The 12680-nt window shown below is 37.3% G+C and overlaps 1 protein-coding gene across 3 annotated transcripts in view; it reads left to right on the top strand.

Moving 5' to 3' along the window:
- Nucleotides 1–12680, top strand: part of LOC124875296 (metabotropic glutamate receptor 4-like) — a 302423-nt gene that overhangs the window by 262483 nt on the left and 27260 nt on the right. For all 3 annotated transcript variants that reach the window (XM_047377387.1, XM_047377369.1, XM_047377378.1), the window contains one exon: nt 8722–8922. In XM_047377387.1, the coding sequence (XP_047233343.1) occupies nt 8722–8922 (201 nt within the window). The remainder of the gene's footprint in view (nt 1–8721; nt 8923–12680) is intronic.

Here is a 12680-nt window from a genome sequence, read left to right on the forward strand (position 1 = left end):
CTGTTTGCCAGCAAGGAGACATTAGTACACTGGGCCTTTCTGTCCAGGCCCCTGGGTGACCAGCGTAGAGGAGATTGATGCGTTGGAAAGGTGAGGTTTTATATGGCCAGTGGCATCATGGGAAGTTTGCTGTTACCCCCAATTCCTAAGTTGTGCCGGAAGTAGGTTAATGCAATTTATTTTGAAGGTTCCAGAAATGTTCGTACTGCAATTCCTGTTGTAACCATGGCTGTGGGTCCCAAGAACATAGTGACAGTGTATCAATGATTGCATCATACTGAGCATTCATTTTGCTACTGGGGAAAGGAGAAGTCCCCTTTAACAAGAAGAGGCCTCCAGCAGAGCCGACACACCTTTATAAGCTTAGTAGTATTGAAACAAGTCTCCTTCTGTTTGCTCTTTCTTATATTGTATCATTTTATTTCCGTTTCTTAATTGTGTCCCTGTAAAATTTTGTCTTGTGTTCCTTTTGATAGTAGACTGTTAACAATGTATTCTAAGTAGCACTGCACTGATTGCCCCCTTTAACAGAAGGTTAAATTATTTTGCAGAGTGCTAATTTCCCATTTTCATTAAACATGACAGTTTCCTATAATAAAAACAAACATATTTACAGGCATAAGTTTAAATCACAGCCTTTACCAATATTGTGAGCACTCAACTGCTTGGTGCCGTTTTTGTCATATTTTTCTACACATTTCCGTGTTTTTTTAAAGGAACTAAATTGTACAGATTGAAACAAAAATGATTTCTTTTTAGATTAAGGAAATGTTCTGTACTTGAGAAAGCCGAAATCGGCGGTGACATAAAATGCACAACAAAGTTGTTTTAAAGAAACAAATGAAAAAAAAGCATAATACGAAAAGGTTTTCCCGTTATGATTTTGTTTGTACATTCTAAACACAAAACATGTTTGTAAAATAATGAGAGCAGCATTTTTTTTAAGATATCTGTATTTTCTTGCAGCTTTTCATTTATTTGCATTTTTTATTTTCACCAGGCTGTGGTAGAAGTGACAGCCTTTTGAAGGTCCACCAGCTTTTGTTGACAGCCACAATTTGAGTGAAGCAAACCGTGAGACACTGTTGATTTGAATTCCTGCTAAAATGACTCATCAAGGCTACCAGAAATGGAGGTTAGGGGGGGTTAATTGACCTGCCATAGCTCAGAATTATTTATCTAGGTAAGTATAAAATGTATTCCTTTTAAGAAATTACCTCTATAGCCTGCTTAAAATATATGAAAATACATGTAGATGAACTTCTGTCATATTACAACTGGTTAGAGCAACTATACCTCAGTTTTTATCTGCCTTCGACAACATGACTTACAGTATTAAATCTCTTGTTGTGGGAATTTACCCTGCATGGTAGTCTAATTTCCTTCCTAAAACTGACGAAGCCTAGTCTTTTTTGTAAAAGAAGCTATTGATATCTTAAAATCGGAAGTTTAAGATTGTCTTTTTACAATTTTACAAATCTGTAATATGATCCTTAATAAGTGCTTTCCAGAAACTACGGTGTCAGATGGTGTGAGTGGTTTGATGGTGAAGTGTTGTTCCTCCACCAGCTTCCAAAAATTACAGTGCCTGTCCTAAATAACTCGGATAATAAGTTTGAATGTTTTTAAATCATACGTTTTCATGAGAACAACAATGCCCTACCTGCTCATATGGGGATGGTGTTAAAGACAGAAATAAAATCATCCATTTCACAAAAGGGCTTTCAGTCAAAATGCTAAATATTACTGCCAGCTATTATCACAGATTCAGCTACTAAAACTTTAATAACTAACTGTCCTGCAACGGTACATTTCCTTAAAGAGACGCATCCTACAGCGAGATTCAGTTAGGTTCTCTGCATACCAAGCTAATATGCACGGACTTTGCTTGTCTGACCCTAGTACATGAACATACTGTGCCTGACAACTGCCTATGGCCCCAGGTGCTCTTTTCAATATTCTGCAGTGTACAAGCTGTGGATTTGTATGAACAGGAAGCATGGAGGGCAGCCAGTCTGTAGAAAACCTTGTATCATCACCTTTGTCAGGTCTGGTGTATAGATTTCTACTGAAAGATCTCAGCAGAAGGTTTTTACAGTGCATCAATCATAAGAGAAATGACTCTAGCACCACTGCTTAACTAAGGTCAGGTTTGTCACACAAAACATGAAAGCATCTTGAAACAATTTCAGTGTATAGTGCATGGATCTTGAACATTAAAAGATTTCAAGCTATTATAAATTATGATACACTTAATAAATGTATCACTCCAACTAATTGATCACAATTATGTGAAGCATGAGATTTGTGTGTATTTCAAAGTATTAGGTTTTATTTAGAATCAACATAATCATATGTATATATGTACAGGTCCTTCTCAAAATATTAGCATATTGTGATAAAGTTCATTATTTTCCATAATGTCATGATGAAAATTTAACATTCATATATTTTAGATTCATTGCACACTAACTGAAATATTTCAGGTCTTTTATTGTCTTAATACGGATGATTTTGGCATACAGCTCATGAAAACCCAAAATTCCTATCTCACAAAATTAGCATATAATTAAAAGGGTCTCTAAACGAGCTATGAACCTAATCATCTGAATCAACGAGTTAACTCTAAACACCTGCAAAAGATTCCTGAGGCCTTTAAAACTCCCAGCCTGGTTCATCACTCAAAACCCCAATCATGGGTAAGACTGCCGACCTGACTGCTGTCCAGAAGGCCACTATTGACACCCTCAAGCAAGAGGGTAAGACACAGAAAGAAATTCCTGACCGAATAGGCTGTTCCCAGAGTGCTGTATCAAGGCACCTCAGTGGGAAGTCTGTGGGAAGGAAAAAGTGTGGCAGAAAACGCTGCACAACGAGAAGAGGTGACCGGACCCTGAGGAAGATTGTGGAGAAGGGCCGATTTCAGACCTTGGGGGACCTGCGGAAGCAGTGGACTGAGTCTGGAGTAGAAACATCCAGAGCCACCGTGCACAGGCGTGTGCAGGAAATGGGCTACAGGTGCCGCATTCCCCAGGTCAAGCCACTTTTGAACCAGAAACAGCGGCAGAAGCGCCTGACCTGGGCTACAGAGAAGCAGCACTGGACTGTTGCTCAGTGGTCCAAAGTACTTTTTTCGGATGAAAGCAAATTCTGCATGTCATTCGGAAATCAAGGTGCCAGAGTCTGGAGGAAGACTGGGGAGAAGGAAATGCCAAAATGCCAGAAGTCCAGTGTCAGGTACCCACAGTCAGTGATGGTCTGGGGTGCCGTGTCAGCTGCTGGTGTTGGTCCACTGTGTTTTATCAAGGGCAGGGTCAATGCAGCTAGCTATCAGGAGATTTTGGAGCACTTCATGCTTCCATCTGCTGAAAAGCTTTATGGAGATGAAAATTTCATTTTTCAGCACGACCTGGCACCTGTTCACAGTGCCAAAACCACTGGTAAATGGTTTACTGACCATGGTATCACTGTGCTCAATTGGCCTGCCAACTCTCCTGACCTGAACCCCATAGAGAATCTGTGGGATATTGTGAAGAGAACATTGAGAGACTCAAGACCCAACACTCTGGATGAGCCGCTATCGAAGCATCCTGGGCCTCCATAAGACCTCAGCAGTGCCACAGGCTGATTGCCTCCATGCCACGCCGCATTGAAGCAGTCATTTCTGCAAAAGGATTCCCGACCAAGTATTGAGTGCATAACTGTACATGATTATTTGAAGGTTGACGTTTTTTGTATTAAAAACACTTTTCTTTTATTGGTCGGATGAAATATGCTAATTTTGTGAGATAGGAATTTTGGGTTTTCATGAGCTGTATGCCACAATCATCCGTATTAAGACAATAAAAGACCTGAAATATTTCAGTTAGTGTGCAATGAATCTAAAATATATGAATGTTAAATTTTCATCATGATATTATGGAAAATAATGAACTTTATCACAATATGCTAATATTTTGAGAAGGACCTGTATATGCATATCAGTGTACAACTAATTAAACTAAAATCTACTCCATAAAGTTTAATTAAGAGAAAGGAAAATCACACAGACAAATATAAAATACAATGATACTTCACTAATTTCACTCTTCTACTAAGGATTAAAGGGATATTTGATGGTGACTGATTGATTGTTCAAATTACTAATTAATTAACTGATTAGAATCTAAGCGTTTCTTTGTGTCTCAAAGCCTCATTTTAGTCTCATTTTGATTCAAATTTCCACTTAAATAAATTTTAAGTCACAAACCCCATGAACCTGAAAGAATGTAATGCCTTACTATGTTCAAAACCCTGTTGTGCAACCACTCAATGTACCAGCTAGTTCCCTTCAGGTACGTGGTTACAACCTTTTTCCCTTTGCTTGGCTGTAAGGGAAATCTCAGTACAACAGTGGAAAATCATTGTCAGGCAGACAAACTCTGACACATATTGTTTTATGGCTTAGGGGTTCTAAATTGCTGATCAGTCTTTGCATCAGCAACACGTAGTTGCTGATGCAAAGAGAGTTTTACTTAAATAACTAGATGATGTTGTGAAAAAAATTCCAAACTGTGGAGTAAAACAAAACAAAGTATTTTAGTAAAATCACCAAGAAACACAGATGAATAGTGTTTGATGCAAACAAAAACATTCATTTCAATCAAATCTGCTTCGTTAATCAGGCTTCCCTGACCGGGTCAGGCAAGTCTAGGCTTGATGGATTCTGGTGTCTCCACAGAACAGACCTGCAGGATGTGAAAGAGTCGTCTTGAGGAAAACTTAGCAAATCAAAGACAAACCTGGAGTAAAATGAAAGCTATTTGCTGTTAAACAGGCAATTAACCACTACACAACACTGCACAACAGTTTGAAAGAGGCAAAATCTTCTGTCAGGTGTAAAAGTAAAATCAAACGGCAAAAATTCAAGACCTAAAACTGGTGGAAAGTATTAATTCTTTTAGCCCAAAGAACAGCTGAAAAGTATGTAGTTGAATCTACAGTAAATGGATTATAACTGTAGGAAAAGAGTATTACTACAACCATGTTTTGGCATTTCAGGAACATTTGTAGAAGTTGGTATCAGGCATAGATATGCTAATGTTTTCAGCTGCGTGCACACGGCGCCTAGCAGTTTACATGTTTTTTTTTGTATTCGTAGGCTTGTAACTGACAAATCAGTAAACCTCTGATGTTTTCTGTTTTATGTGGATAGCAACAAGGACAGTGCATTATGTTCTGAGAACAGGCAAAAACATGGATAACCAACAGTTCAATTATACGCACCAATGCATTGCTGTGGAGACATAAATACAAGACAGAAGCTGCCGCTGTTGCTCATTGAATGCCTTCTATGTACACAAAAGGGTTGGTTAATTTAATTTAAAACCTTTATGTACTCACTTGTCACTCTTTTTGCAATTATTTCTTTTTTCTGTTCTATAAAAATGTAAAGAGAAGACTATTTTTGCTTTATTGCAAACTGTAATCAGTAACTATTCTGTTACTCCTAAAAAATAAAAGCATGTTCCTCATGCTCTATTATGTTCTAGGGAGACAAAACGTACAGCTGTTCAAGTACATGCTGAACTGTTAACCTTTTGCATCTGAAGGTTATATATGGCTTTGGCTAGCCCAGTCCTGGAAACGTTTGATTTCAAATGAACAACTGATCTAACCCCATTTAATATGAGTATTTCCATAACACTGTCTAACAGAAGAGGCCCATTGCAGCATTTTCTTACTGGCCAAGAATTTTAATTCACTCAAGCTGTTGGACTTTTTGGTCTTGCTTCTTATTTACTTTCTCACTTGTCAGTCATTCATTTGCTACCGCTTATTCCATAGTGGGTCACGGGGGAGCTGGTGCCTATCTCCAGCAGTCTATGGGCGAGAGGCGGGTTACACCCTGGAAAGGTCGCCAGTCCATTGCAGGGCAACACACAAACAACCATGCACACACTCATTGTGAGCAATTTAGAGAGACCAATTAACCTAACAGGCATGTCTTTGGACTGTGGGAGGAAGCCGGAGTACCCGGTGAGAACCCACACATGCATGGGGAGAACATGCAAACTCCATGCAGACAGACCCCCGGGAATTGAACAAAGGACCTTCTTGCTGCAAGCCAACAGTGCTACCAACTGCGCCACTGTGCAGCCCTGTGTCACTTGTATCACGTGATATTTATTTGACTGTGCCCTAGTTTCACCTCCCAAGACAGATTTGGTAATGGTTCAAACATTTACGCATGTTTGGGAAAAGTCCTGTTTTTTCAAATATGCATTTATTATCGGGGTGATTTCTTGCATTTATACATTTATTCCTTTATTATCACACACTAATCTTTAAGACTAGCGCACAATTTCACTTTTCCTTTTCTCCCAAAATTTCCAATGACCACTGGAAATGGGCACTAGCTGAAATGATAAGCAGGTGGATGGATGGATTTTCTTCCCTTGCCAAATGTTCCTTGACCATTTTGAACTCTTGCTCTGGATTTTGGAGAAACATTGTTCTGCTTTTCAGGATGTTGGATTAAGAAAGCAGCAAGAATGCAACCAAACCAATGTAAAAGTGAGACATGAGTGATACATTAAGTTTTTCACTTTTTACTTTTAAACCACGGATTGTATCGACAGTATGTTGAAAATAAGATTGATTTGATTAATCATTCAACAAATAAAATATCCATTGAGTTGGAAATGGAATTTGAAGTTTAAAGCAGATGTTTACATACATGTTATAAAAACACATAACCTATTTTTTCTCACTGTCTGGGATTAAATCAGACTAAACATTGCCTGTTTTATGTCATTTATGATTTCCAGTATTTGTTAAATTTCTTAAATGCAAAAGTAATGAGAGAGAAAAAGTCACTTTGTACAGCTTCTACAAAATCAGACATATATATACATTTTCTTAGTATGTCTTTGCATTTCCTTTAAACTTCAGGTCAGGCGATTTGGGTATCCTTCCTAAGCTTCTCATAATAGTTTCCTCGAGTTTCAGCCAATTTGTCCTGTCAGAAATGGTGTAATTGAGTCTGGTTTGTATGCTACCTTAATTAGCATTTCAGCTCTACCCACAGTGCATGCAAACATAGGCAAACACAATGAAGGGATCTACATCTAGTTTAATAAAATCTAAATTGCAGGTTTGTTATTTTTTTGTTTATCTCTAAATTCACTTTATGCTGTGTTTTGCTTTTCTTTGCAACTTAAATCTAATTTCTTTACAAATAAAGAGCTTCCACTTGGAAATAGCTATTATCAGATTAACACTGATGTTGTTATTTAAAGGAATATGCCTTTCTCTGAACTTATTTAAGACCTTACTGTTAGTTTTCATCTTTGATGATGTTTGATGTTAGTTCTGTTTATTTTAAGTTAAACATATTCATTTAGTGCAAAGCCAAGGAGGTCAAAAGTTCAAGATTCAGGGTAAGTTAGATATTAGAATTGATTAAATTCTCAACGCAATGAAATTAAAGACTAACTATGACAAAATTAAGGGACAGAAGAGATGAACATAACCAAAAATGTGCTATTTTTTAATGTAGCTTTATAAAGCTTGCTTGTTACACTGTTATACACAATGATCAAATCCTTAAATGTAATCTCCCCATTCTGTTGTTTTAAATATGCTCTCCCTTATCTTCTCTCCAACAATACATTTCACAAAAACAAAACATATCTCTTACATGTATTGCAACTCAGGACTTGATCACATATTGTGTGCAACAAGGGCATGTTAACCCTAATGCACATATCATGAAAGAGGATAAATGATCAGCCACTACAGAGCAAAAGAAAGTGGTGTTTAAATAGGCTTTTAACAAACCTATGCGGTTGGGAATTTATTAATAGTAGAATTAGGCCAATAACTGAAAACTTGCTTGGTGTGTAACGCATTTCAAAAGCATTAGAACAACTCAAGCCATGATTAATATACACCTGTCATAACTAATTACATTAATTGTGAAGAATGATTAGGCCTGTCTGGCTGTGTCTTCCTCTCCTCTCATGCCACTCTGTCAAGCTCTGCACTGATGATTAATGGATTCAGGCTGGCACATGGCTTGATGGGGATAAACAAAGAGAGATCATATAAACAAGAATAACACCTCTATCATCCTACATTCCTGATTATACAGTATTTGTAACAAGACTTTGTGACTTAATTTAATTCATAACCATTTCTTTTACAGGCATGATTACATGATATCATAGAATACGACCATGGCCATTAGCTGGACAGCACAAAGAATATTAAAATAACATTAAGCCTGGAGAGTGTTTCTGCATAACGGTGTGTGGGTCCAACTGACTGACAGCCCAAACTGGGAAAGGCTCCCAACGGAGACCACTTTAAATTTGTACAGTGGTATTCTTTATTGATGTCTTGCAAAAATAGAATGCCATTATTGCTTAACATGTAATTCAATGTCAATCTTAACATACATTAAAATAGTAAGGAAAAGTGGTTTCACAATTGAGTAATCAGAGTTCTTGAAGGGTTTTAACATGCTTGAATTTTACACATCTAGTAACTATTCTTTAGTTTGCAGAACATCAGTTGATATTCAGGTTCATTTTTTATCTGAATATTGTTTTCATTTCACATAAAATAGTTCAGTGATTGTCATTTTTTAGCTTTACCAAGAATCACCCAGTGGAACAGAATGAAAGACATCAATAAATCATAATATTTCTTTTTTTCATGTTAATGTTTTTCTCTAAGACCACGAGCGGATTGGAAAAGATTCATCCTACGAACAGGAGGGGAAGGTCCAATTCGTGATAGATGCTGTTTATGCCATGGCCCATGCTCTCCACAATATGCACAAAGACCTCTGCCCTGGAAAAGTGGGCCTCTGCTCCAAAATGGATACCATCAATGGCACGCTTCTTCTCAAATATATTCGCATTGTCAACTTTACAGGTGTGTAATTCTGCTACTTCTAACAGGATAAACCTAAAACTGCATGCAAAGTGTGTACTGTAAATTGATCAGTTGTGCTAGATTGTAAGCTAGACTAAAATATTAAAGGAAATGTAACATATAAGGTTTTTCAATACAGCCTATTTATTGCCAGTAAGTAATATTTGTCAATGGTATGATTCTGAGTTATTTGTGTGTTGGTATCTGAAGCATTCTGTGTCCAATTTGTGACCTATTTTTGTGCTCATTACATACTCAGGGGCTTTATTAAGTATCCACTGCTTCCAATTATCAGGCAGCTGAATGCAAATTATTCCCAACAAGCATAAAAGGCAGAGCTCTGTAGGAATCTCAACAATAACCAGAAAAAGGGCATGTTTTATCATAGCTGATGATAAGCAGAAACTTTGCTTTGTGAGATTTCTTGCCTTATCTTGTCAGCATGGAATTGCCCACGCTAGAGATTTCCGACTTCAAGGGAGCTAGCAGCTGAGTTTAAATTGTACAGATGTGAGAATGGGAAGAGACTTAGCTGACAGCACAACAGAAATTGCCATACAAGTTCAGTGGCTGCACTTTGTAAAGAGTCAATATGTTTTTACTGTTACTCACAGAGGCAGAGTGTAGGTGTGGCCATGGAAAGAAACAGGTATAACATCTTTGTGTGTGGATTAGAAAGAGTGTTTAAATCTTTCTCTACACAGGTTGGAGCCTTTTACTGCTTTTATTCTGCATTTATTTTTCCAAACTAAACTGTTTCTCACCTTGATCTCTCTAAAAAGGACACCCGATTCCAATTTCAGCATTGTTAGGGTTTCCAACCTCTATAACTATAGGAACTTGTAAAACCTCCAAAAATCCATCGTAATTTTGTTCTGTTATGATAGCCTCCCACAATGCCGGATAGTCATGGTTTATAACTTGGATAAAAAGAGCTGGTGCTTGTTGACATTTACCAAAGACCGAACTATTGAGCGGGTCAGATATGATGAGCTATAATGTACTATTTTAGAAATCTAGATACAGCTAGGTATAATTGTGAAAATATGTTTGAAGCACAAATGTTTTTATTATATACACCTTCATACTAGGTTGGACCTCCTTAAGCCTACCGACCTGTCTTAATTTTTCATAGCACAGATTCAACAAGGTGTTAGTAACACTCCCTAAAGATTTTGGACCATATTACCATGATAGCGTTACACAGAACCAGTAAACCTGTCAGCTGAACATCCATGATGACAGTCTCCTCTTCCACCACATTACAAAGATGCTCCATTGGATTTAGACCTGGTGACTGTGAAGGCCACTGTAGTACAGTGACCTCATTGTCATGTCAATTAGGGACTCATGGACAAGGGGCAATTCATACTGCGGTCTTAACGAGATGGACATGGTCACCAACAACACTCAGAGAGGTTGTGGTGTTTAAACAATGCTCAGCTGATACTAAGGGGCAAAAATCTGTTCCGAGAAAACATCCTCCACACCATGACACCACCAGCAGCCGCCTGAATTGTTGATCCCAGGAGGGATTTATATTTTCATGTTGTTTGTATCAAACTCTGACACTAACATTTGATTGTTGCTGCTCAAATTGAGACCAGAGAATATGTCTTTCTACATTTGGTGAGGTTGTAAAAATTGTAGCTGCAGTTTCATGTTCTTTGCTAAAAGGAGTTGCACAAAGTGTAGTGTTGCTAATGTAGTCCCACTGCTTCAAGGTTTAACATTGTACATTCACAGATGGCATTCTCCATGGCTTGGTTGTAACTAGTGGTTATTGGAGCTGTTGCTGATTTCCAACCATATTAAACCAGTCTGACTATTCTAATCTGAACACTTACATTAATAACAAATTTTTGTCTACCCAACTGCCCCTCATTGGATATTTTTTCTTTCAGACTATCTATACCCGGCACATGGTTGTGTTTGAAAATCGCAGTATATTAGCAGTTTCCAAAATACTCAGATGAGCCCTTCTGGCACCAAAAAATATGCCACTGTCAAAGTCACCTATTTCTCCTTCAGATACTTGATTTGAACTTCAGGAAGATGTCTCCAACGCGTACAGAGGCCCAAATGCATTGAGTTGCTTCCATGTTACAGACTGATTTGCTTTATGTGTAAACAACCAACTGAACAGGTAGGCTTAATTATAATTGGCCAAAGAGTGTACATTGTCAATCTAAAATTAACCATTTAGACAACTTTTTCATTTTGAAATTCTGATTAACTTCTAAACAGTTTAGGCATTTTTTATAGGTGTGTAGAAAACGGTGCATTCTTACAGAAACTTCCAGAACTGAATTTATCTTTCTGTTTTCATTTTTAAAAGCTGAAGCTAAATATTATAAATGACAAGTGACAAGTAACTTGAGAGTTCATATTTATCAAAAATATACTAATAATACTATGCTGCTATTTTTATAGGGTGCAAAACTTGTTACATCTCTTGATGCAGGGAGACTCAGTCTTCAGGGTAACCAACTATTTTACTCGCTTCTAGGTGGAATCTAAGTATCCACTAGTTTCATTATTGCATTGGGCTTTAAATCAGACATTATTAATAGCATCAGGATACCTTGCTTTGTGTTTGGAAGGATGTTAGCTGACAGACTGCTATTGTATTCAGCTAGATTCAGAGATGAAGAGAGTCCGGAACAAAAACACAAGAATATCTTACATACGAATATATATTCCACACAAGTTACTTATAGCTTCAACTAGTCCATTCTATTATCCAAGGCAATAATATTAGCAAGTTGTAATTGTAACAGCTTTGCTTGTATGTCCAAAAACAAGACATCTTCCTGAAGTTCAAATCAAGTATCTGAAGGAGAAATAGGTGACTTTGACAGTGGCATATTTTTTGGTGCCAGAAGGGCTCGTCTGAGTATTTTGGAAACTGCTAATATACTGCTTGTATGTCCAAAAATGTACTTGGCAATAAAGCTTTTCTGATTCTGATTCTGATTCCCAATTTCCAAGCACGCCGCCTTATGTGCATTCTCACTCAGCCAGTTAGCAATGCAGCATTTCCTCCACAATAAGCCATCCTCCATACATAATTTTCAAAAAACAGCAGCAAAGAGCCAAAAATATATCTTGTTTTCCAAAGGAGAGCTTTGTGAAAGCGTGTGTAGCCATTAATTATTTAACTAAAAGAGCAAGAGCTGATATTTAAAAGGTTTGAAAGGTGAAGCTTGATTCAACAAAATTATCACTACAAGATTTGAAAAAAATCCTATTAGGCACTTGAACAATTTATTATACACCCAGATTTAAAAAATAGATCTGCACACAAAAGCAAAGAGTGCCCAAAAGCAACCTTCTGGCATATGAACATATAGAAAGAATTATGCAAAACAGGGCACTGCTGAATTCTTTGATAGAAGCTGTTGTTACATGTTGAGCAAATAACATGTCAGTTTACCAGAGGGTCAAGCATAAGGCCAAACAGATGCTTTGAAAAAGCTTTAAATTTGCTCCACAGTCACGGATTATTACACAGTGATGGACACATTTATCTCTATAAAAGTTACAGAAAGGGATACCTGGATGAAGGCTAGGCATGCATGATCAAAGTACATGAGAAGCAAACTAAAAAATATTTTAAAAAGATAAAGATTCTAGGTTTTAAAACCATTTACTACTGGTCAGGCACAAATGTCACAAGTTTGCAGGTGGGAATCCAGCAATGATGTTCTGCATTATAGATTCCACATATAATTTCTAAAAAAGAATGTTGCTTCTTT

This window comes from Girardinichthys multiradiatus, chromosome 1 (assembly GCF_021462225.1).
Source record: "Girardinichthys multiradiatus isolate DD_20200921_A chromosome 1, DD_fGirMul_XY1, whole genome shotgun sequence".
In the NCBI taxonomy this organism is placed as follows: domain Eukaryota; kingdom Metazoa; phylum Chordata; class Actinopteri; order Cyprinodontiformes; family Goodeidae; genus Girardinichthys; species Girardinichthys multiradiatus.